Here is a 26,150-nt window from a genome sequence, read left to right as displayed (position 1 = left end):
AACTATCTTTTTACCAGTTTAAAAGTTTGGGATTTTAGGGACAGCAAGCAAGTATGGCACAGTCTGTTAGACATGATAGTTGAGAGTTATCCATTTGTATACTTGATAGTCTTGTCAGAGTTTAGTAATGTTCAAGGAATGAGCAAATCACTGGCGCTGACCATGGGCGGGACTAAATATGGACATTATTAAGAGGGGTAAGGAGGGCTTTGATGCTCTTACTTCATTTTCCCCAGGGCACTGACATTTATAAAGAATGAAAACAGCTGTAAGGATGAAAATGTACATTCTGTGATTTCACAGAAAACTTTGCATCTACATTGCTTTAGTGTGTGACTCATCGTGAGTGTCAGGTTTGCAAGTTTCTTGATGACTTCAGACTGAAAAAATCTGCCTCTTGCTCCTTTTCGGTTTCAATCTGATTGCGTGCTTTGTGGCTGCGTGTACAGCATTATGGTTAAATTGCTCTTATTTTTTCTCAGTGCTGCTCCTTTTCAGGTCTATGATCCTTGACAAAGTCCTCACAAAATGTCCTCACAAACTTTTAAGCATAACTGATTATTCTGTTTAGAGTCGGATCCTGTTTTGTTGGGATTTCATTCTTGTTTATTTATTTTGCAGTTTCAAATTCTGTTCTGGTAAGCTATGAAGTAATATACCACCCTGTACATGAAATGATAATAATTTAGAGCAGTTGGATGGAGACTGCTGCCACCTTGTGTTAGAATTTAAAATTAGTATGGGAATATTAAGATGACTGCTTGGCAAGACAGTAAATCCAGTGAACCAGTATTATAAAAAATGGTGTTTATATCTCTGTCCCAATTTATCCTCATGTCTAATCTCTTTTCAGTACTTCTGGTGCTTTTTTTAGCTTTTGTTTACCAGAAAAAACAACTAGTGATTCGTCCTTAACTCTGAATATTCTTTTATACGCTGTGTAGAATTAACAACAACGTGTCAGGAATACGGACTCTATTTCCTCTGATGTGAGAATCATTATTAGTGGTAAAGATTACAGAGATAGATAAGGAAATAATGGTGACTATAATTATGACTGTATCTGCTGACACAGCACTAGTGATGGAGAAAAGGAACTGACTGAACCACATTGTTCTGAAGGTTTTGATACAATTAAAAAAGATGATATATGCCGGCCAGTACTTGATATTGCATTTATACATCTATATAATGCAATACCTGAGAAACTATGTGGCAAAATATAAGTAAACTCACTGTAGTCATGTCTGATGTTTTCTTCAGTGAAGGTCACATAAAGTCAACACTTCAAAACACTTTACCTTTGAAAGCTGTGACATTGTATTGCAGTTTAACTACACTTCTAACTACTTCTAACTAAAAGTGTTAGCATTAGCGTGAATGTTTATGTTGACTAATCATGAATGTTATGTTGAACATTTTGTAGGGAGAAAAACTCAAGACATTATCCATCTAAAAGATAAAGATGTTTTTTGTATTTTTCAAGTTAACAAGATGGATGGAGATTTTATTTTCTACCTACAACTTGTTTATTAACGGGAAAGTCTACATACATACAAAAAATTATTATAACATATTATATTTTATGATTTATTTTAATAATTCGTTGACTATATGCAAATAATGCATTCATTTTAATTTGATAATTAAAAAAAATATTCCCTTGTATGATCAGTTTTGTGTACATATAATATACTGTATGTAGTGCACTGTAAAAGAAGAAAAAAAACGTGCGTCTTCATTGGTCACGGTGCGTAATTACGTCACTCTCTTTTGAAAGTTATACTTTGAAATTGTTGACCGGAAGTTTTCTATGCTATAGTGTTTAACTTGATACAACAGTTGTAGTTACCCACTGTGACCACCAGAGGTCATTGTAACTGACTCATGACTTACATTGTATACAGTGTTCCCTGGTGGTCATGGCACATAATTACACCTCTTTTTCATGATAAGCATAGCACATGAATTCTTATGGTAAACCTTTACCTTACACAGTAAAATATTTGCCATTTTCCCACCCGAGGGAAACTATCTTAAAATCTACTACCATTGCGCTAATGTGTCTGCCCTGATGCTAACATGTGCACCCAATATTGTCTCTGGCATCACTTTAGATATAACAACATTGAGATGCTTCCGGTGAATAATTTCAAAATAAAACTGCGTCACGGCTGTCCGGCACTATCTTGCACTAGGTGGCGGTATGCACGTTAAGTTAATTCAGAGAAGAAGAAGACAAAGCTACAATGGCTCAATCTCTCTGCTAGCTTTGAGTTGCATTAACGTTACATATTGTTGCAAGTGGAGCGTTCAGATTGACAACGATCCGTTTTATGAAGCCGTTTAAACAGGTGAGCTACCTTTAAGTTAATTGAAATGTATTTATGTGTTTCTCGGCTAACGCTCGGATGCTGCCAGTGCTTGCTACATGTAGGCTAACAGCCACATTTATGTCCCTTATCGTCATTTATTAGAGCTTTAAATAACTGCACAATTTACATTACAGGCTGTCAACAGACACAGTTCACCTTTATGCTGCGCTTTATCTGTAACACTAATGTTAAGTGAAAAGTTTTTGTTATTTACTAACTGTAACTAGCTAGTCGATGCTGGCTGCTACCTTAGCTCGTAAATAAGTATTTAACGTTTGCTTGTTCTGTGTTTTGTGCGTGTCTTTCCCTCATACAGACTAATCTAAACTAGGTAATGACACCTGCTGTGACTTTGTCAAGATGAATCGTCCAAAACCCACAACTCTCAGGCGCCCCAGTGCTGCCAAACCATCAGGTATGATGCCCAGTGTCTTCCTAGTGTTGTTTCTTTCAGCATATGTTGATTTTAAAAGAAAGAAAGAAGCAAAAATAATAAGAATCACAACCTACTGTGATGTCTGCTTTTCCCAGCTCACCCACCACCAGGAGATTTCATTGCCCTTGGATCAAAGAGCCAGGGTGGAGAGCCCAAAGCCCCTGCTGTCCTCCTGAAACCAGCATCCACAGGTCTACCAGCCGACCGTAAGAGAGAGACTTCCTCCACTCTGCCTTCCTCATCGGGTCTGTCCAGCCTCGCCAAGCGTCCCAAACTATCCACCACCCCTCCAGTCAGTGCCCTGGGAAGACTCGCTGATGTAGCAGCTGTGGACAAGAGGGCAATATCGCCCTCAATAAAGGAGCCTTCAGTGGTGCCTATTGAAGGTAAACCAATGGCTTTATGTCTGTTTTTATGGAAGACATGTACAAGTTTACACAGAAATGGCTACATACCTTCCCTTACCTCACTTGCAAGGAAAATTAAAATTTCTTTTGTTATTGTAGTGTCACCGGCAGTGCTGCTGGATGAGATTGAAGCTGCAGAGTCTGAAGGAAACGACGATCGCATTGAGGGACTCCTGTGTGGAGCAGTGAAACAACTCAAGATGAACCGAGCCAAACCTGACATCACACTGTATCTCAGTCTCATGTTCCTGGCCAAAATCAAGCCCAATGTTTTTGCTACTGAAGGAATTATTGAGGTGAGACTTCTGTTGTAGTAATATATGATAAAACAGGGTGATGAAAGTAATCATGCAAGTAAGTCAAATAATTAACTGTGTTTGTATTAATCAGTGATTGATTCATGCAAAATAAATGCGCTGATCATAAATGTTTGTCTTAAGTAAACCTCACAGATGTTGGAATTTCACTTTAACACTTGATCTTGTCACCAGGCGTTGTGTAGCCTCCTGCGTCGGGATGCTTCTATCAACTTTAAAGCAAAGGGGAACAGCCTGGTGTCCGTTCTTGCTTGCAATCTGCTGATGGCAGCCTACGAGGAAGATGAGAACTGGCCAGAGATTTTTGTGAAAGTGAGAATCAGTCAAATACTGTAAGTTGTTATGGATTTCCTTTTTTTTTACAAGTTTTCCTCGTAACTCTTTTTTCTAAAATGTATTTGCAGGTGTACATTGAGGACTCTTTGGGGGAAAGAATCTGGGTTGACAGTTCTCACTGTAAGAATTTTGTCGACAACATCCAGACGGCTTTTGGCACAAAGATGCCTCCAAAGAGTATGCTGCTGCAGGCCGACACTGGCCGCTCTGGAGGAGATCTCAGTGCAGGTGCAGTACATCGAGAACACACACCAGGGCCTTTTGAGGCTAGAATTTCTGATGTAGAAAAAAACAAGTGTTTATTGGTTTTGGTGCTTTTGGGTCTTTTTAGGTAGCAGCCCCCACCCCTCAACCCCTGATGAGGATGACAGCCAGACTGAATTACTGATAGCAGAGGAGAAACTCAGCCCAGAGGATGAAGGGCAAGTGATGCCGAGGTATGAAAACTACACACACGTGATGTGAGGGATGCTAAAGTGTACTGTCCAACAGACATCACTTGAAATTGTCAAGTTTTAGACACAATTCAGCTTTAAATTTCCAGTTGTACATGACAAGATATTAATATTTAATTCATTTATCACTGTTATATTATTTATGATTTCTGCAAATAAACAGGTAAAAGTTGTCTTTTGTCCCACCCCCTTGGGTGCTGCAGGTATGAGGAACTGGCAGAGAGTGTGGAGGACTATGTGCTCGACGTCCTCAGGGATCAGTTGAACCGCAGGCAGCCGATGGACAACGTGTCGCGGAATCTGTTGCGTCTGCTCACGGCCACGTGCGGCTACAAAGAGGCGCGACTCATGGCTGTGCAGAGGCTGGAGATGTGGCTCCAGAACCCGAAGGTAAGGAGTGTAACTAACATCTGCAAGGCTTTATTGCACAGTAGTGACGGTAATACATAATTTTTCACAATATTATTGTAACGGAAAGTAAAACATCGCCGGTAAAAAATCAGCATAAACGTAACACACCAGCATCACTGTCTCGATGTATATTTATCAGTGTTAGCGTCAGCTAATGAATGGCTTTCTTTGCTTTTGCGTGCATGCAGCTGACTCGACCGGCCCAGGACCTCCTCATGTCTTTGTGTATGAACTGCAACACCCACGGAGCAGATGACATGGAGGTGATCTCCAACCTGATCAAGATCCGGCTCAAACCGAAAGTCCTCCTCAACCACTACATGCTGTGTGTCAGGTGTGTAGTCTCATTTTGTCTTACTTCTTATCTTATTACCACACGCTAAGTATGAGAGTGACTCACACTAACCGGTGCTTTGGATATGGTTCTCCAGGGAGCTGCTGAACGCACACCGAGACAACCTGGGCACTATGGTCAAGCTGGTGATCTTCAATGAGCTGTCCAATGCCAGGAATCCCAACAACATGCAAGTCCTCCATACAGTGCTCCAGCACAGCCCAGAACAGGCTCCAAAGGTGGAACTAGAAGAGATTTTTGAAGAAAAAACTGAAACCATGTTATTATTGTAGTCATCATTTATATCTGTTTTCGTTTTGAATTCTGTTTGAATCCCTTTTCTTTTCTTCTTCCTGTCTCTTTACGCCTGCAGTTCTTGGCGATGGTGTTCCAGGACCTGCTTACCAATAAGGACGATTACCTCCGTGCCTCCCGAGCTTTGCTGAGAGAGATCATCAAACAAACCAAGCATGAGATTAACTTCCAGTCCTTCTGCTTTGGTTTAATGCAGGAGAGAAAGGAGGCCAGCTACGTGGACATGGAGTTCAAAGTGAGTAGATGTGGACTTTCAACTGTAATTCATCACCTGTTTATACTTGACTCTGAGCTGTTTATCCTCTCCTCTCCTGTAGGAGCGTTTTGTCATCCAAGTGACAGATTTACTGACCGTTTCCATGATGCTGGGCATCACTGCTCAGGTCAAAGAAGCCGGCATTGCGTGGGACAAAGGCGAGAAGAAGAGTGAGCGCTGTGTATTTGTTCCAGTGGCATATTTATTAACCATGAAGCATTATTAGGTATTAGTCAAACTTGAGTCTGGTTTGTTTCAGATCTGGAGGTCCTGAGGTCATTCCAGAATCAGATCGCTTCCATACAGAGAGACGCCGTGTGGTGGCTTCACACCGTGGTTCCCACCATCAGCAAAGTTGGCGCAAAAGACTACGTTCACTGGTCGGTATCTGCGTTCATCTGGACAGATTGTAAACTAATGATTTTTTCATCTACGTTAAACATAATTCATCATCATCTCTCATCTCTCTCATGTCTGTAGCCTTCACAAAGTGCTTTTCACAGAGCAACCTGAGACATATTACAAGTGGGACAACTGGCCTCCTGAGAGTGACAGAAAGTGAGTCTCCCTCCATGTTTTAAAAATGTTCCTCTAGCTAGTTTCTTTTACCAAGCTGATCATTTTTTGTCTTTCCTCAGTTTCTTCCTCCGTCTCTGCTCCGAGGTGCCTCTGCTGGAAGACACACTGATGCGCATTCTGGTGATCGGCTTGTCACGTGATTTGCCCCTGGGCCCAGCTGATGCCATGGAGCTGGCAGATCACTTGGTTAAGAGGGCTGCGGGAGTTCAGTCCGATGGTGTGTGTGTGTGTGTGTGTGAAGATCCACTTAGTCTGTAACTGTTTACGATCACAGTTAAAGCTGTGTGTATTACTCTGCGGAGGAATGTTTGGACATTTGGTAAACACATGTGCTTCGGTTTAATGAACAGCCAGTTTAAAGTATTCAAAGGGGCATCTCCTTCTTCACATCTTATCTTGTCAAGTCATCAAAAATAATAATAATAATTATAATAATAATTTTAGGAGAGCATGAACAAAGGGAAATACGTTTTTAATAGTAACTGTCTGAATACTTCCTAACATCATTCTTGGCAGTTTGAAGCCGCAGAGCTGACTGACTGTTTCTCATTAAACAGATCTGGAGGTCCTGAGAGTGGAGAGGATCCAGCTCATTGATGCCGTGCTGAATCTGTGTACATACCATCACCCGGAGAACATTCAGCTGCCAGCAGGGTACATCACAACGTCTTTTAAAAAAACACTTACAGGCCGTACAGTTTACAGTCTAAAATAACAAGTGACTCTTAATGTTTAAGGTACCAGCCGCCAAATTTGGCGATATCCACGCTCTATTGGAAGGCGTGGCTGCTGTTACTTGTGGTGGCTGCATTTAATCCACAGAGGATAGGTACGATCAAATTTGTGTTTACATACATAACATTAGTAATGAAATGTATTTTAAGTCATTAATTCATGTTTTCCTTTAGGTCTGGCTGCCTGGGATGGCTATCCTACGCTGAAAATGCTCATGGAGATGGTTATGACAAAGTAAGTAAAGGTTATCAGTGAGAGTTCATTCATTTCAAGCTGATTGATGATGCCGAACTAACGCATGCCTCTTTCTTTAGTAACTACACCTACCCTCCTTGCACCGTTGCGGACGAGGACACAAAGACCGAGATGATCAACAGGGAGCTGCAGATCTCCCAAAGAGAGAAACAAGAGATTCTGGCCTTTGAGAGCCACCTGGCAGCAGCTTCCACCAAGCAGACCATCACAGAGAGCAACAGTTTACTGTTGTCTCAGCTTACCAGTCTGGATCCACAGTAAGATACCAAGTATATGTGTTCTGTGACTTAATGGAAATCCGACCTGGCAGGTTAGATTTGTGCTCATAAATCAGAACCTTTGAAATTGTTTGGCTTGGAAAAAAAAAAAAAAAAGAAAAATTTTAACACTTTGATTTCTTTGCATATAACACGGCTATAAACTGTACACATTATTCCCATCACTGTTAGATATTCCAATTAAAAGTCATAGCAAATCATAAAATAATTGCAGTTTAAGTCCTGCACAAAGTCTGGCAAGACAAAAGACTGTTTAGCTTTGTAAGCAGCTTCCTGTTTGTTTCAGTTATGCTCTATGTCCTTGTTGAATGATTATTTATAATCTCTAAAAACCCCAGTTAAGCTACAAAAAAAAAAGTGGGAACTGGGAGCTTCAGACTTCAGCTACTCTACAATCCATAAAAATCAAATCCCAGAGTTTGTTTTCTCAGAGCCGATGACAGCTGACCGAGTCCTTCATTTTATGCAGTACAGTTCAGATTAGCTGTCAGTCTGCTGAACTGGAGTCTTGTATTACTCCAGATAAATGTGTTGCTACAGTTGTGTCACTGGAAAAAGGACTGATTTTTTTTTTTTGTTTGTGTTCAGGGGTCCTCCTCGTCGACCTCCACCGCAAGTCCAGGAGCAAGTAAAAAGCCTCAACCAGTCTCTGCGTCTGGGACACCTCCTGTGCCGCAGCCGCAACCCAGACTTCCTTCTCAACATCATCCAGAGACAGGTAACGTCAAGGCCTGTCAAAGTTGAACTGAAAATGCTGGAGAAATTAGGGGCACACACTAAATGACAGAGAGATGTGTTGGCAGCTAAAATTGCTGGCCAGAGGACAGATGAACTGAGACTGAAATTATGTAGCCTGTCTTATGCCGTTGGTCCTGTAAGCATAATGCATTTTCAATCCTTCACAGGCTTCCTCTCAGTCCATGCCGTGGCTGGCTGATTTGGTTCAGTCCAGTGAGGGGTCCTTGGATGTGCTTCCAGTGCAGTGCCTGTGTGAATTCCTTCTGCATGACGCTGCAGATGACAGTCTGCCAATAGAGGATGACGACGAAGGAGAGAGCAAAGAGCAGAGGGCCAAGAAGAGACAAGTATGTTAACTGGATTATACCGTAGTCGACAATTACTGAAGTTGTCCTGCTTTTATATTGGTGTTGAATTTTTCTGAATTTTTCTCGTTTATGATTAACATGCGATATGCTGAATTTATACTCACACTTACTATCCTGAATTACTCTCTCTTCCTCTTAGAGACAACAAAAGCAAAGGCAGCTACTTGGGCGACTCCAGGATCTCTTGTTAGGTCCTAAGGCTGATGAACAGACGACATGTGAAGTGCTGGATTATTTCCTCCGTCGTCTCAGCTCCTCTCAGGTGGCATCGAGAGTCCTAGCCATGAAGGTAACGTAAACGGGAAACATTATATAATCCCTGGTAGCATAAAAAAGTTATATTTCTTATATTATGTATTTGTGTGCAGGGTTTGTCACTGGTGTTGAGTGAAGGAGGCTTGAAGGATGGAGATGAGCGGGATCAACCCATGGAAGAAGACTCTGCAGATGCTGAGCTCTTGCCAGGGTACCAGTGGTTGCTACAAGACCTCCCAAAGCTCCCCTTGTTTGACAGCGTCAGGGGCATGACGTCCACTGCTCTGCAACAGGTGGATGTCTGACTCCACAGTGAACTGTCCATAACAGGAAATAAAGGTATACCGTTTAGGCAGATTAATGAATAGGTGTTTGAAGCATGTGTCTCGTCTGTCTGCTCCCTCTAAGGCCATTCACATGGAGACAGATCCACAGACCATCAGTGCCTACCTCATCTATTTATCCCAGCATGCACCAGTAGAGGAGCAAGCCTCTCACAATGACCTGGCTCTGGTAATCACGGCGAGTTGCTTAAATTTCAGCATGACATGCTTTTTTTTTATCCGGTTTTGTGTTGATAGAGCAGTGCTGACACGAATCTGGTGTTGTTCTCTGCAGGACGTTGCCCGGCTCATCGTCGAACGCTCCACCATCATGAACAGCCTGTTCTCCAAACACTCCTCCAGGCCCGAGTCCGATGCCGTGCTGTCTGCTTTCCTCACCATCTTCTCCACTTACATCAAGAGGATGAGGAAGACCAAAGAGGGCGAGGATCTTTACAGCTGGGTGAGCACTGTTAACTGAACTGTCTCTGTGTTCAACCTCTAGAATCTTGTTGCAATTAAAGAAAAGTGCAAAGTTTTGGGCCTATTGATGTGACAAATTTGTTGCAGTTGGAACCAGCAAGCGGGTTGGAGAAATACGTTTTGAGTGTGCAACAGCAATTTCATCTACAACTGCAGATTAATCCCTGTTTGATGTCTGTAGGCATTTACTGGGGAACTATGAAGAAGAAGAAGAAGGTGGATTCACATGATAACTCGTGCTTGACAAACATTTTGCTTTCTTTTTCAGTCAGAATCTCAGGATCAGGTGTTTCTGCGTTGGACTACAGGAGAGACTGCTACGATGCACATCCTTGTAGTCCATGCCATGGTTATCCTGCTGACTCTGGGGCCACCCAAAGGTAGTCCTGTTCATGTTATAGTTCAGTGCTTGCATTGTTAAAGAACATGCTTACGATTGTATATTGTTTTTAAAAACGATATGTACAGGAGAGAGTGATTTCTACGCTCTTTTGGACATTTGGTTCCCTGACAAGAAACCTCTACCCACTGCCTTCCTGGTTGACACCTCTGAGGAGGCTCTTCTGCTGCCCGATTGGTTGAAACTGAGGATGATCCGATCAGAGGTTTCTCGATTGGTTGATGCAGGTAGGTTGTCTCATAGTTCACAAAAGTGAGTGTAGCTTGCCAAGTCATTATTTTCTTTTACTTATTAATGGACTGATGCACATGCGTCCCTCAGCTTTGCAAGACCTGGAGCCTCAGCAGCTGCTGTTGTTTGTTCAGTCCTTTGGCATTCCTGTATCCAGCATGAGCAAACTGCTGCAGTACCTGGATCAGGCCGTTTCCCATGATCCTCAGACACTTGAGCAGAACATCATGGACAAGCGTAAGAGCAAGAGTCTTCTGCAGATTTTCTGCTCTTGAAACGTTTTAAGATTTTAAGATTTGAAGTAAATCTTTTTTGATTTATCCTACTTCGTATTTCCTCTGCAATAGACTACATGGCCCACCTGGTTGAGGTGCAGCATGAGCGAGGTGCCACTGGGGGGCACACTTTCCATTCATTATTGAGCTCCTCTCTTCCTCCACACAGAGGTCAGTGACTTCATCTTCCAGATGGTTGTTTCTGTGCGATGGCGACTTGAACAACATTTCACATTTAAATAAACGGCTAAATAGTAAATTTTTACTCACATCACTCTCTTTAACAAAATGTGTAACACTAATAAGATTTATCTTTGTACATTACATGTCATAGGACTTTAATGTAAGTGGCTGACAGAAATCTACAAGGAATGACTGTAAATGATATAAATTACTACTTAATGTCCTGATTACATCCCTCCTGACAGATTCTGCTGAATCAAGTAAGGCCAAAGTTACTGTGGAAACACCCCACAGCTCTGTGAAGATGAGAGCAGCCAGTCAGCTTCCTGCAGTCGGACCTGACGATGATCTCACTGGCATGTTGCTTCAGGTAGGAATTAAGTAGTTATAGCTCATATGTCATATCTTTGTGGTATGATTTTCTTTCCTTATCCAACTTATTGGATAACATGGGGTTAAACACAACCTCCAAGCAAAAATTTAATTTATTCCAAACTGTTGCTGTGACTATGTCAAACTGACCCATTTCTGTTTCCTTTACATCGACAGATATTCCCCTTAAAGGTGGACCCTCGCTGGCATGGCCCACCTCCCAGCCAGCTCTCCCTGGCTCTGCAGCAAGCCCTGGCTAAAGAACTGATGCGGGCTAAACAGGGCCAAGTTCAGCAGGGCGGGTTGGCATTTCGCCTCCTGCAGGCCTTTGCTGCCCTGCTTACTTCTGCCCACGCAGGGCCTATCGTCATGTCAATGCACCGCAGCCACGCCCTGTCCTGTCCTCTCATGCGCCAGCTTCACCTCTACCAGGTAAGCCTCGCTGACATTCAGTGCCTAATTCCGTATGTTGATTCAACAAACACAGAAATATAACAGTTGCTTAATGTTTTTTTTTTTTTTTTTTCTTTCTAGCGCCTCGTGTCCCAGGACGTTGCTTTCTCCTCACTGTTCCTCAAGGTCATTGTTGAGATGTTAATCTGGTTAGACAACCCAACTGTGGAGGCAGGACCTCTGAAGACTCTGCTCAGATCCTTCGCCGGTCAAAACTCTCACAAACACAGGCACAATGATGGTGAGCACCTCAGCTGCTTTTATCTTTTCAGATGCTGGTCAATCCATTTTTATATAAACAATGAGTGATGCGTGTCTTTGCCTTGCAGTGAGGACGGGTTTCCTCCACCTGGCTGAGGCTTTGGCCTATCACAGAGATACTGAAGTGCCACTAAGAGCCATCATTGCAATGCTGAAAGCTGGAGACAGATGTAATGCAGAAGCAGAGCTCATTGGCAAAGGTATTAATGGAGTCATTGTGTGGACGTGAATGTGCGCTGAATTAGTTTGAAGTGACACATCTACTGTTTCAAGATTAGTTAATAGAACAAGAATAGCTGATTTACAGAAAGTTTATTTATTAAAATCTTCAATTGATAAAAATACCAAACATTTTACTGAATCCGTTCATGTAAAATCAAAAGTCTTGTATTGAACGACTTTTAGAAAATATAGTGTATTGTTGCCCCCATAGTTTGTTGCCACTGAAGCACGACAGCGGCGGTCTCATTTAACATTTGTTTTTGTTCCATGGATGCAGTGAAGGCATTTCAAGATCTGTTACTAAGCATGGAGTTTCATTATCATTTCTCAGTGTTACAGGGGCTGATGGAGGTGAGGTCGCCGTATTTAGAGGAGCTACTGTCTCTGCTGATGACTGTGGGTACGCAGAACGGTACAGCTGGCCCTGTTGCCATGGTGATTTCCCTGCTGCTTCAGGAAAGCGAGGAGCGAGCTGTGAAAAAGGAAGTGGATTCTAACAAGTGAGCGCCGCAATTCTATTTCCCTCTCAAGTCATGCAAGAAACATTCATATTTGACAGGACTAAATGACAAACAAAGCTGCCTGTGACAAAAATAGCAAAAACTGCGCCTGCTGTCTGTTGCCCTGCACTTGTAAACTCCAATTGGATTTGGTTCGGGAAGGTTTAATTGGTTTTGCAGCTTTACATTGGCCGTACAGATTCACATGGTGTGAAAATCCTAGAATACTTTACAGAATCTTGTTCACTTCACAGCAACATCGAAAGGTTGCTCATTGTAACATGCAGTGTCTGGTTGAAGAACTGCATGTCGATGGAACGATTGCACTTACTCTACTTGTGTTGAATACTGTCTGTGTATTGTTAGCTCCCTTTTTTTCTTTTATTTATTTATTTATTTATTTATTTATTTTTGGATGTATTGAGCATTACTTTTCTCTGAGGTCTCAATTAAGGCTGTATGAGTTGAATAATAGATGGTTCAGTCACATCTCCGTAGAACTAATCTCTCAGTTTGACCTATGCCAGCAGCTCTGAGGTGACAAAGTCAGGACTGAGCTCCGGGCTGCTCGTCGATTGGCTGGAGCATCTTGACCCTGAGGTCACGTCAGTGTGTCCGGACCTTCAACAGAAACTGCTGTTTGCGCTCAACAAGGTAAGATAAGCAGTGCCAGCAGATATTATACCTACTCTCATCTTGTCACGCTGAAGTATGTGCTCCCTTTGCGTCAGCGATGCATTCTTTCTTACCGTGTCTCTGTCTTAGGCACGTGGGACCGCTGCCTACAGACCCTATCTTTTGGCCTTGCTTACACATCAGTCAAACTGGTCCACCCTCCTGCAGTGTATCAGTGCTCTTCTCGGCAAGCGCAGAGACTACAAGTACATCTGTTTTTTTCTTAACTACTGTTTTGTGTGATAATGAGAATTTATTGAGATCAATGTGAGAACAGTGAGATCTGCATAACCTTTTTCAGACTGGACCCATCATCCGCCCTGGATTTCCTGTGGGCGTGCAGCCACATCCCGCGCATCTGGCAAGGACGTGACCAGAAGATCCCTCAAGTAAGATCAAAAGCCCACACACACACACACACGGGATGTTTTTCCTGCATTTTTGATGAGACAGAAGCAGGAGGCAGATCATTCTGCTGATGACTCATGCATTTTCCTTTTTGTTTATGCAGAAGAAAACTGAGAAGTTTGTGCTGCGACTCAGTTCGGAGGAGCTCAGCAGCCTGGTGGACCTGATCCTATCAGAGTCGGAGCTCAACGGTCACGATTCACAACATGATGGCAAAAGCAGCGTGGACCAGGCCTCCTGCCCCCTCATCCAGTCCAGGCTGCCCCTCCTTCACTCCTACTGCAGTGGAGATCTGGAAAACATCAAGAAAGTCTCAGAGTACCTTATCAACTGCACAAAGAAATGGGAGGACAGGTAAGTTGTATATTAGTAGTCATCTAGTATGTTTATTGTTTCAACACTCACCTTCATTTTTCAAATCTTTACTCGTTTCCTCTTTCTCATCCCTCCATATCCGAAGACACATATGTTCATTATATTTTTATTGTAGAAGGTTCACCAAAGTGCTCAGCCCATCCCTTTCGACACATTGTATTGTTCTTTCTAATTAGCCCAAACAGTGAAAGTCATTTTTTTTTCCCTGTTATGGTGCGCAGATAAACTTGGGGTAAATCGCACTAGATTTTCCCTCTCAGTGCAGATGAACTTTTCAGACTTCCTCTGTCAGCCACAATGCTGTGGACCAGGGGAAACTCGATAATTAGGTCTATTGGTGTGAAATTAAAACCAGCAGAAGTCGTCTGTACTGTGATCTCTTTAAAAGCTCAGTGTATTATAATGAAGTCAAGAGGATTAAGGCTGAAGCTCTAAACTTGCCTGTGTTGTGAATTCCTGCTCTGACTTAGCTGTCAGAGATCAGGGTGCAACTCTTTGTGGAGGCAAACCCTCCTTTCATGAATATGTCTCTGGTTATTAAACCACTTTAATGAGGAAACTTTGGCCAAGGTCACGCAAAATTAGCTTCCGAATTACAGTATTTTAAGTACAGCTAAGCTGTCTGGTAAAATGGTTGCTTGTGAAAATATGGCAGGATAAAAACATGTTGAAAGTGGAGGGTTTTGGCCTTGTGTTGAATACACTTGATTGTATGTTAAGCATTCTTCTTGCGAAAGCTCGCTGTCAGATAAGCTGGTGTTTATTCCAATTACACACTAACTATTGAGCACAGAGGAGCGGACTCTTTACTCTTGGTCAAGGTCGCTGTGATTTGCTTAATGCATAGCTGTAATAAACTTTTCAGTTAGTAGAGAGCGCATCATTTGAGCTTGACAAGAGCCTTAGCCAGTAAGAGGATTTTATGAAACTGCAGTGACTTGAAGGCAAATACCTCAGAATTACATTATGCTATTCATGTGCCTAGTTTGTATTAATGTACATTAATTATTGTCGCTCGTAGACAGAAACAATAGAGAAGTGCTTCATCATGCGCTCTAATCTGTGATCTCATATCAGCTCTGGTGATAATCAGTTGCGAGAGATGGAGAAAGTGAATTTCACAAAACCCGACTGGGAACATTGTCTGCTTTATAATGTTTGTGCCACTGAAGAGTAAAGCTCACTTGAGTTGAAAAGCTGTAACAAACTTTTTTTATGGCTGCACAAAACTGGTCAACCAGTCACTGTCAATTAAATAGCTTCAAGCTACACAACGCAATAACATCAGGGATTACAGTCTTGATTATTTTGTTACTAAGCTTCTGGCTTTATGATGGACAGCTGAACTGTCCTAAGCCAATAATAACATGTATTTTCCCTAAAGTGAATGGCATATTATATAGTTAGTGGCTCTTCCCTAAGCCTCCAGTACACGGTATACTTACCTTTTTTGTTTATTTTGTCTTTCAGCGCGATGAGTAAGCGGTGCCAGAACTTGCTGCTGCAGATCTATCTGCATTTTCCTGAGGTCATCCAGCACGTCACCCTGCCCGACGGCACTTTCAGCAGCGGAGGGGCTGCAGACGGCAGCAGCTGCAAGGTGAAGATTTCTGGCAGATCACAATTCTAAGCGATTTTTGTTGTGACATTTGAATTTTAATTCCATGCTGCCATGGTGTAATGATTTCTGTTTGTTTATCCTTCTTATGAATATAACCAAGATGTCGCTTAAGCCAGAGGCTCTCCATATGGAGTATCTGTTCTGGTTTAGTCGCAACCTCCTGGATACATTTGAGTGAAAACAGATTTTCTAAGTGCTGCATAAGTAATGCCGAGCAGTATATACATTGAAGTATTCCACAGAGTCGGACAAATGTCATCACCTACAGCTCTTACTGAATTTCATTGATGTGTTAAGCAATCTCTCATAGTGAAAATCTGATTTTATAATCTCTTTCTTTGTATTCGCAAAGAACTTTTTTGGTTGTTTTTGAAATAACATACGTAAAACCGTAAATTCACCATGACACCACTCAGAATACAGTGTTTATTTTCATTTCTCAGCTTGATGTCCTGGTCCATCGCCTGGTCACTCTGCTCGCTGATATAGGAGACTCTAAATCTGCAGAGAACCGTGTGTCTGATGCTAACCTTGCCTGTAGGAAGCTGGCTGTGTCGCACCCCGTCCTTTTGCTCAGGTGAAATAAATATATTTTTTTTTAAAAAAGGAGTTTTGTTGTGATCCAGTCTACAAATTTGTGGATTATCTGCCACCATAGAAGAAGGTGCAACCTGCCGACCGTTTTTGCTTTGCTCCCCAGACACCTGCCCATGATTGCAGGTCTTCTCCACGGTCGCATTCACCTAAACATGCACGAGTTTCGGCAGCAAAACCACATGACCTTCTTCAGCAATGCGCTCGCCATCCTGGAGCTGCTGCAGCCGCTTGTTTTCCACAGCGACCACCAGAGGGCGCTTCAAGACTGCCTTCTGTCCTTCATGAAGGTCCTTCAGGTGAGCGGCTCACTCACTTTCAAATGTTCACTTGAGGATTCAGTGTGGAGATCAGTTTAACAGTGCATCTTCTCTTCTTGCAGAACTTTCAGAGGACTCGTTCTCCGTTGCTCTTCATCAACAAATTTCTGCAGTTCACACAGAAGTACATAACGCACGATGCGGCGACAGCCATTCCCTATCTACAGAAGCACTCTGACATCTTACAGTTCGTATATCATGGCAACAATATTTTTTTTTTTAAACAGTAATTGAAGTAAGATTAGTTTTGTTAAAGATTTAGTGTTGGTTCTTTTTTTAGGTGTCTGAGTGCAGAAAACCCTGACCTGGTCCAGCTGAAATCCCTGCTGGCTGGACTCACTTTGCCAGTGAAAAGCTCTTCTGCAGAGGTCACCACAGAAGAAAGGGATGGTAAGCACAGTTTATCATATCAGCCCTCGTACACCTGCAACATGAGAATATTTATAATATAAGGTAATCACCTTGCACCAACATGCATATCTAAATCTAAAGTCTCCCTTCTTACAGACTTCAACATTTGCAGAGGCATATGTTTCGCTAAATGATATTTTTTCTCTTTACTAGACGACTTGTCCACTGGTTCCCTGCCCCTGGTCAACATATCCGCCTCAGTTTCACTGAGTGCGGCTGACATGACAATGTACCTGAAAAAGATGTCAAGAGGCGAAGCCGTCGAGGGTAACTAACATACCGCTGCAGAAATGTGACGCATATAAATCCTGTATAATAGTGAGTAACGCGCAGGTTTTTTAAATTTTTTTTCTATCTGCTATAGACGTGTTAGAAGTGTTGACAGAGGTGGATGATAAGTCGAGGAGGAGCCCAGAGATCATCCAATACTTCATTGTGAGTCATAAACAAAAAAAAAAGGGGTCATGTGTAGTCCCTGTCAGTGTGTAACACATCCATCACCACCACCCTGTGTTGCTGTTTGTAGAACGATCTGCAGAGACTTATGGTTTCCTCTGAGGAGCTGTGTCGGAACATGGCCTTCAGTCTGGCCCTGCGCTGCATGCAGAATAATCCCTGGTAAGTTTACGGCACTAGAGGACAAAAAACCAACAGAAACATGCTGGAACTGAGGAAATGTGTGGAGATAAATAAAGAAGGAAAACCAGAGGTTTAAATAAAGTGAGACCTATATGTTTAACAATCATTATTCACTTTTGTTCATTACCAGTTACTTTTCACTAAGTGATTGTGTATATTTTTTTGTGCTGCAGCCTGGCAACAGACTTCCTGCCGACTTTCATGTACTGTATGGGCAGCGGCAACTTCGACGTGGTACAGACTGCTCTCAGGAATCTTCCAGAATACGTGCTTCTCTGTCAGGGTAAGAAGAAGCTCTTTAGCTACATCCTTGTTGACAGTGATCTGCTAAGAAGCAGTCACTCCCGTGCCTGTCGTGGATTATATGTCATATGACCATGCAGTATTTCCCAGCAAAAAGATGTGATTTAATGAAGCATGCAACTGAAGTCACACATCCACAGCTACATGATGTAAAGTGTTTTTTTTTGTTTTCTTTGTTTTTCCTCTCTCTAGAACATGCAGACATCTTGCTCCACAAGGCGTTTTTAGTGGGTATCTATGGACAAATTGACACCAGTTCAATGATCTCAGAGTCTATGAAAGTCCTTCACATGGAAGCAACAACATAACAACAAAGTGCACAACTCCACATCTGATTGGAAATGGTGTCATTCACTCTCTGCATTCCACAGCTAGATAATTCTTTTTTTTTTAATAGCCTTTAGTTCAAACGTTGCTCTAATTTGATGATGGCAGATTAACGAACTCTTTGGCTCTTCAATGGTTCAGATTAAAGGATCCTCCAGTGAGCTGGTAGCTACCAGTGTTATAATTCAGCGACTTCAAAGAATGTATTAAAACTCCCTCTAAATGAGTTGAAAATGTAATAATTAAAACTGTGAAATTGGTAATTGTAATAAAGTCACAATTAGTGCGTCCATTACTTTGTAAAGGATGTAAATTATTTTTTAACTGATAATGTAACAATACATTAACCAATAATGAAAAAAGACAAAAACTGGAACATTATTAGGCGATGTTAATATATATAATGCGTGAAAGATAACACATAATATACAAAATTGGAGAAATATTGAAAACATAATAAATAGTGACATAATAAATAGTCTTGTATTACAAATATTTAAAAAAAAAAAAAAAAAAAACTTTTCAATTAAATTGAAATAATTATAAAAGCATTTTGGTTGCATTTAGAGGGAGATTTTTGCATTTCTGCAGTTATTAAATTACCAGCCGTTCCATTATTCGGCACCACAAATGTCATTGTGTATTTGGAAATTGGCAACCTGGTTTTTGGCTTCATATTTTTAAAAGTTTAAATAAAAAATATCAACATTATTTGTTTAAAAAAAAAAAAAAAAAAAGCACACCAAACAATGTTGCCAAAAAAATAAGAAGTCAAAACAGTTTTGTGCATTCCTTTAACTGCTGAAATTAATGCTTTAAAGTCATGATGCTTTGCTGTTACTGAAACACCATCTGTGAGCCGTCACTAAGATGTGTGAACTGAATAAAATAATTTTTAGGAAATTACCTTCTTTTTTTTTTAATGTTTTATTCAGCTTTAACAGGCAGAAAGTGAAATGTGTAACATATTTCAGCAGTTAACTGCTGTAGTTCAGAGATTAAATGGAGACAGTTTACCGCTGTTTAATTGGAAGGCAGTTTAATGCTGAAATAGTAAAAATACAAATTTCACAAAAACCAATTATTACCTTTCAAAAAAAAAAAAACATTTTAGCACCTCAAAAAAGATTGAAGAGGGGAAAAAAATAAATGGTGGAAGGTTTGTGGTCTTTCATTTCATTCCAATAATTCTTGGATCCTGATAAAACTGGAAACAGCTGTCATTGGTACGCTTGCTCTTCACTGGGGTGTAACAGACAAATTAAAGGCGCGATGCACATGCTGTGATGGAAACCATTTTGCCATGAAAGTGTGAGTTGTTTTGCCCAGCGCTACTGACTTCATCTGAAAACCTCTTGATGGAGTCAAAGGGATAAGTTAAACAATGTGTATGCATGCTGGTAAACTAGGAAAGTGGATGCCCCTATTGATGGTAAATTAAGCATGGCGGTAATTGTTCAATCACATAGAGCAAAGGCTGCTTTGAAGATGTGATGTGGGCAGGCCTTTTTGCAGCTCAGACCGCTGCTGGTGTTTTGTTACATAGGAGGACATGGAGATGAAGCCACAGCATGGTTAAGGATCCTCAGTGAGGGTGAGACATGCCCACACTGGTGGGTCAGTGGAATCTGTCATTCAGAAATAACAGGTATTCATTGAGATACACGGGCTGGATGTGGACAGCTGAAAGCAGGTTGTATCAGGCTGCGTTTGTAAATCTAACGCAGTAGAGAGTCAAAGTGCTCTGAAGTATGAAAACCATCTTTCCTTTTTGTATTTGGGCAACAGAAAATATAAACTGGCTGTTGTAACAATAGTCATGTATGGAATTAAAAAAAACGAAACACTTTTTTGTCTTCTGAACCATCATGATGGCTCAAAATCCTCTTTAATGAATATGTATTCCCGCACTCATTCCTATAATTAACTTCTTCATATGTAAACCCAATCGCGCCCTACCCATCATGCACCATACCTGCTGATCTCTCAATGCTGTTTCTGTCTGATGTGTTAATTGCACCTGTATGGTGTCCTATAACTCGCCGAAAGCTCTGTTTATGGTTATCAATCAACTTAGTGCACAAGTCTTAGCAGCCTGGGCTCTTGGTCAGGCGCCAGCATCCTATTGGCTGGGCAGCAGTGAGGCGGAACAGAGATGAGTGACAGCGAGCCAACGAGGATGGGGCAGGTGGGGGCTGCGCTGCTGCTGAATAGTGTGATAGACCAATGACAAGTTAACAACCTCTGACTTTGTACATTGTACCAGGCTGGGTGCCCTCAAATACAACTGCTACGAGCTAAGTGCTCATGTGTCCATGAAATATATCTTCATAGAACATATTTATTAAAGGTAAACATGGGCAGTGGTGTAGAGTAACTGAGTTTATTTACACAAGTGCAGTTTTGAGGTATTTGTACTTTACTATAGTACTTATTTTTTTATACAACTTTATACTTCTACTACAGTGTATTTCAAAGGGAAATATACTTTTTACTCCTCTACCCGCCACAAAAAATGAGTTGTGAGCAGTTCCATCGAAGATTTCCTCTCTAAACTTCTCAGATGGATTCAGCTTATGTAATATTTCACAACATTTTAATAGAAATTTGTGTATAAGCCCCCCCCCTCCTACCTCATTAATCATCTCTCAAGTTTATGTTGTGGCCCTTTGGAGTGGGCCTGATGCCTTGGACTAAACCGAGGAAGTGTAGATTCCTCAACCAGTTACAACAGTGAAATTCTAATAATGCATCAGTATTAACAATCTTATAGTGTCATATATAATAATGTGTCTGACGCAGCGGGCATTTTTCAAGATAATGATTGAGCATTTTTGCTTTTATTCGACAGTGGAAGAGGAGTTAGAGACAGGGGTATGACATGTCAGGAGTCAAACCGTGGATGCGGCTGTTACGTGGCATGCGCCTTAAACATCAGGCAATTGGAACGTCCAGAGGGGAACATCTTTGTGCTTTTACTTTTCATACTTTTATGTTCAGTTTTTAATGCAGGACTTGTAATGAAGTGTTTGCTTTTCGTAAATTCATTGGCACATTAAGTTGACTAAAGGATCTGAATACCTGTTCCAGGATTAAGGGTGTTAGAAATATTATGTGAAATGTTTCAAAGTGCAGGTAGTACATGGTTGTCAGTGGGTCCTCCTGCCCATGTGAAAGTGGACAGGGAGTGAGCAGCAAACAGGAATGCGACCAGCGGAGGCTTCTCTGTGTCTCTCTCAGCTACAGGAGGGGCCCTGATGTGCCGCTACCTGCCCATGCACATCTGTCTGCTCTCCGTCTTCCTCTCAATGGCACCCTCGCCTTAGATCATCTCCTCTTCCTCCACGCTTGAGTTGCACTTGGCTTGCGTGGAAAAAATGTGGACCGTCTCTCGCCTCTCTTCTCCCTGGCACTTTGATGTCTCAAGTGTGATTGCTCTTGGATTGTGGCCGCTTTCCCTTGAAGGTTTTGACATGAAAAGCAGGCTGGGCTCTCAGGTTTATCCCATGGCCAGTGATCCAGGACTAAAACAATCAGCCTGCTCACAGTGGGATACTATTACCAGGGAGAGTGGGGCACCAAGCATAGGGGTTTCCTCAGCCATGAAATACACATTTCTTCCAAGTTACAAACACATTTTAGGTGTGTTGATTGAATTATACCAATCCACACTCCCATTAATAGATTTTAATTTGAAGTTTGTGCAGGTTGACACTAAAATACATATGCAAGCAGCCGGGGAATATATTCCTGGTGTGTTTGCACAGAGACTGAAATGATTCAACATTTGTAATGAATTAAAAAGAAATGAGGCCAGTAATTGCAGTAAAGATTGACCCAATCTGATAAGAATGATAATGTGACATGTCATTAACAGCAGAGGCATAAGTGACAACCCTTAAGCTTCACTTACACTTTCATTAAATATTGATCTTATCTGTGCTCATTGCTGCTCCAGCTTGCAAATTACACCAGATAGATATATTCCCATGACAGTGGAGCTGACAATAATCATCCATCTTCGCATGACATTTGGCAGAACTCTTGTTTTATGAGCTAAAGTGCCATTGTAGTGGAAGAGAAAGTATAATAATGTGGTATGTTCACGATCTCCATTATGTCAGATTGTATCTTATCACACTGAGGGCAGAGTGTGACAGTTAATCCACTTCAGCCATGCCTGTCAAGGAAAAAAGAGGGTTAATAGCCCACATCATTTCATTTAAATTTCATCTCACTTTAAGTGTTTTCTGCAACAAATTCCAAGGTAAAAAAATTTCTATGTCAGTGTATAAGCCTGTAAAAAAAAAAAAAAAAAAAAATAATCGAATGTTTAATATGATGAATATTTGTAGAGCTGCAGGCAGCTGTTTTCAGAATTAAAAAAAGAAAAAAAAGCTCTTAAAGCCACTGTACTTAGCGGATCAGCATCAAACAGCAGACATACACAGTTAGCGTCTAGCTACTGAACATAGTGGAGCGTTTTGCAGCCAAAGAGCCAGATATTTCCCTCAGGGGGGTGGAGACCAAAAACAGAGATAAAAAGAGAGGGAATATTGGACTTGCATTCATCAAATGCTCACAAAAATAACCTCAAGTGAAAGATAATGTTGCTCCATAACTGTTGGATAAAAGTTCAGTTCAGCATATCAACTTAAAGGAGCTATTTTTAAGTTTTGCTACAGCTACATGGCGAGCGTTAGTTTAAACAGCTGTGTATTTACCGGTCGAGTTCAGCATCAAACTTCATTCCTTTACTCACCAAGACCTGTCTTCAGTGGTGGAGAGCAACATTTACTCTTGTCTCTATCATGTCTTTTCTTCCCCTGAATTCAACATGCTAACCAGCTAGCCCCAGCCCATCTCATCACCGATAGTGACTCACTGTAGCCTCCAATGTGCCCTGAGTGCGCCCTGATGTGTGCTGATCAGAGGACATATTATAACCCTTTAAAAGATGATATGTCAGTATTGTGTTCACACACACACACACACACACACACACACAAAAAAAATGTTATTACAGGTTTAAAGATCCTCCTCAGACATGTTTAAGACTTAATAAAGGAAAAGGCTCTGCTTTAAATAATAATTTGGTTTAGATTTTCCTACAAAAAATGTAAGTTTCCACATCATACTTGTATAAGTTGCATCCTGGACCACAACTGGCTTCCAAACTAGTTTTGAAATCACAAAAGCACAATCACATGGTTGTGGTTGAACACAGAGAAGCCTTCCAGTGACTCTTCATACCTCATTCTGTACAGTGAAGATGAAACGTGCAGATAACAATAACAATAAGCAGAGCATATTTTTGAGTGGAGTTAGACCTTAAGTGTCTCCAAATTTCAGAATCATTATGTTACCTGAGATCCGAAAACACACCTTTGAGGGGGGAGTTCACATGTCCCTTTTCCTCCACTCTGCAATGAATGAATGAATGCAAGCTCAAACAAGTCCATTTCAAGCTAATGCCTTCTGAAGGGTATCCCACTGATGGCTTGCTAAACCAACAGATAATGCACGTTATGTCCCTGCAGTTGAAGGTCTGCTAATGATACGATGATTGCCATTTCAGCTGAAGATCTCCGGTGTTGCCTTGTCATCCAGGGAGCTAGAAATACCTAAGAGACCAATAAGGCCTGGCATTAGCCATTACTATTGTTGTCTTAATGCCTCCTTCAATTATCCACGAGCAGTTCTTTTGAGCAGCTACTGTCAGAACCTCCCCCACCGGTTTTTCACCAATTTTATCCCTGATTACCTGGATCAATGGGCATTAAAGGACCCACACACAGACAAACACAGAAATTTGGGGGGGTTGGGGTAAGGGGGTCTACTTTCAGACAGACCAGAAATCCCTGTGACTACCTGTGTGCCAGGGACAAACGAAGATGCCTATTCAGTCGTCAGTCCCACCACACACAGTGTTTATTTAGCTACAGCTCAAACCAGACACTTTTAATCTATTTTCCTTCTCCCTGCAGAACTTGCAAAGAAGAAATGATTTCTTTCTATCTCTGTCTGTCCTCCCTCTCCCTCTAACACACACAAACATACTTAAGTGCTAAAAACTGTCCTAAATCAGCTGGTTGTGTCATCTATCATTGATGGTGGCCAAACATTAAAGTAATGCAGAGCCTGAATTATTCACAATATTAAATAAATATAGGTACCTTTTTAGTAATGTGTATTTTAAAGACACAATATGTAATTTTCTGCTGCTAGGAGTCTCTCAATCAAAACAGGAACAAAAGACGGATCTTGGTGACATTGTGAAGTAGCGTGGGATCATGGGAGTTGTTGTCTTCACCACCACTGCTGTCATTGCATTGAGCTACTTGCGGTTATAACCATGTGATTAAATCTGGTAAAATCATTGATAAAGCAGTTTCATGTTAGAAATCAGTGCTTCTCCGGCACTGATCAACGGATGCAGGTGCTGCTAACGTTTGCTCAGCTTGTTTCTCTGATAACTTCAGTTCCGGTTATCCGAAGGTTAAAATCCTTCATCGGGTTAAAATATATAGTTAAAAATAACCAAGAACTAAAAGGTGTATCATAAAAACGTGCCTTAAAAGTGGTCGATCAGTCTAGGTGTTTTTTGATGATGGAAATGTTTTGTCAGCCTAAGCATTATTGGGGAGTTTGAGTGTCCCATGATGTTTTAAATGCTGTCAAAGAGATTTTCTAACAATGTCAGGGATTCACATTAGGGGTCAAACAGTGAATCTATTGACACAAAAACGAGTAGAATTAACTAAATATCGGCTTTAAAGAAATCCAAAACGGTCAAACTCTAGCCCTGACCTCTTTATTGCCGCCACTAAAGCTTTAATGTGGTGTTTGAACAGGTGCAGATGAAAGGGCCACAGGTGAGGGAGTTGCAGTCCTCGCTGCTTGCACAGGTATGACCATCCTCTGACTCACCTCAGCTCTGACCAGCTGCCTCCTGCCTGCAGAGAGGTCCCGGGCTGATCAAAGCCGCCTCAGCCCGCCAGTTCAGCGGTGACAACACTGACAGCTGAGTGTTTTTCACCGCCGTCTGAGCCGGTGGTGAGCAGTTAGCGAGATGCGCTGTTGGGTGATATGCATCTGCGGATTAATTGACACACCTGTGTTTAATTCACACAGACAGTGCTGGCAATCATCTCATCAGAGATCCATCAACACTAAGCTACAGCTGCCTCCTCAAAGAAAAAAAGAAGTGTTAATAATCTTCCTGTCTTGGTTGTTAATGTGTTGATGTGTGTGCTTTGATCTAAGATGGAAAAATCTTGTAGGTGACTGGTAACACTGACTACTGCATGCTTTACAACGATGGTAATAAGAAGAAAGCACCACTAATTATTGCTATATATATACATATATATGCTTTTTTACATGGTATGATGATCTTGTACAAAGATCCATGTGTTCCATAAGTCACACTTTATTAACATCAATGAGGTCAGTGAGTATAAAAGTATAATAAGTAAAGATAAAAAGCATGGCATGCAAGTAGTTAAGCACAACAATGTAGTTATCTATTAGCCTATTTTTACAGTTGTCATTTTTTATTACACCTGGCTTACCTGCTTTAATATTCCACTAATGGATGTCTTCTGTCAGGTAAAGAAGGTGTGTGTGTGTGCGTGTGTGTGTGTGTGTCTACACTGCTACTATTTGTTTAGACAATTGACATAATTGTCTTTCAGATATGGAAAATAATACTTTTGGAAAAAAAACGATGAAATTAAATCAACAATAAGATTTAACATGACGTTACTAGGAGGGATTTAAAAAAAACACTTCGCAAATGTCACTTTGTTGTCAGGAGAGGTGTTTATCCTGGAACCTGCTTTTCAGGGTCTGCTGCCTTTTTGTCCCACAGGACTGAACAACCTGCGTGTGTTTTTTTTCTTTTAATTAAGTCTCCTTTGCA

General features: G+C 41.4%; 1 protein-coding gene across 4 annotated transcripts; it reads left to right on the top strand.

The window, feature by feature from the left end:
- Positions 1 to 2,236: 2,236 nt before the first annotated feature.
- Positions 2,237 to 19,132, top strand: ints1 (integrator complex subunit 1). 4 transcript variants are annotated; one of them, XM_056401737.1, is made up of 48 exons: positions 2,237 to 2,354; positions 2,692 to 2,790; positions 2,907 to 3,197; positions 3,318 to 3,514; positions 3,710 to 3,847; positions 3,940 to 4,099; positions 4,203 to 4,308; positions 4,530 to 4,716; positions 4,926 to 5,071; positions 5,169 to 5,310; positions 5,445 to 5,621; positions 5,704 to 5,812; positions 5,902 to 6,022; positions 6,123 to 6,200; positions 6,281 to 6,438; positions 6,779 to 6,875; positions 6,959 to 7,050; positions 7,130 to 7,190; positions 7,271 to 7,468; positions 8,078 to 8,207; positions 8,395 to 8,574; positions 8,735 to 8,884; positions 8,964 to 9,143; positions 9,259 to 9,363; positions 9,469 to 9,636; positions 9,925 to 10,036; positions 10,125 to 10,283; positions 10,378 to 10,524; positions 10,635 to 10,733; positions 10,991 to 11,115; positions 11,295 to 11,549; positions 11,652 to 11,811; positions 11,900 to 12,031; positions 12,385 to 12,553; positions 13,084 to 13,207; positions 13,319 to 13,434; positions 13,530 to 13,617; positions 13,740 to 13,990; positions 15,482 to 15,611; positions 16,076 to 16,209; positions 16,333 to 16,525; positions 16,609 to 16,733; positions 16,827 to 16,936; positions 17,111 to 17,224; positions 17,322 to 17,392; positions 17,484 to 17,575; positions 17,770 to 17,879; positions 18,092 to 19,132. In XM_056401737.1, the coding sequence occupies exons 2-48, from the start codon at positions 2,736 to 2,738 to the stop codon at positions 18,205 to 18,207; spliced, it is 6,558 nt and encodes a 2,185-aa protein (XP_056257712.1). In that variant the 5' UTR covers positions 2,237 to 2,354; positions 2,692 to 2,735; the 3' UTR covers positions 18,208 to 19,132. The 4 variants fall into 4 exon arrangements, with proteins under 4 accessions (XP_056257712.1, XP_056257711.1, XP_056257710.1 ...); XM_056401736.1 differs by having other exon boundaries at positions 13,081 to 13,207; XM_056401735.1 differs by having other exon boundaries at positions 9,259 to 9,372.
- The last annotated feature ends 7,018 nt before the right edge of the window (positions 19,133 to 26,150 follow it).

Source organism: Seriola aureovittata, chromosome 17 (assembly GCF_021018895.1).
Source record: "Seriola aureovittata isolate HTS-2021-v1 ecotype China chromosome 17, ASM2101889v1, whole genome shotgun sequence".
NCBI classification, from domain to species: domain Eukaryota; kingdom Metazoa; phylum Chordata; class Actinopteri; order Carangiformes; family Carangidae; genus Seriola; species Seriola aureovittata.
Note: the sequence above shows the minus strand (reverse complement) of the source record. Positions and strands in the feature narration are given on the sequence as shown.

Excerpts from the sequence above, each read along its gene's own strand:
- ints1 (XM_056401734.1), top strand. The coding sequence starts at position 2,736 with ATGAATCGTCCAAAACCCACAACTCTCAGGCGCCCCAGTGCTGCCAAA. Across the intron at positions 5,311-5,444 it reads GCCCAGAACAGGCTCCAAAG|TTCTTGGCGATGGTGTTCCA; the intron begins GTGGAACTAGAA and ends TTACGCCTGCAG. Across the intron at positions 7,051-7,129 it reads ATTTAATCCACAGAGGATAG|GTCTGGCTGCCTGGGATGGC; the intron begins GTACGATCAAAT and ends GTTTTCCTTTAG.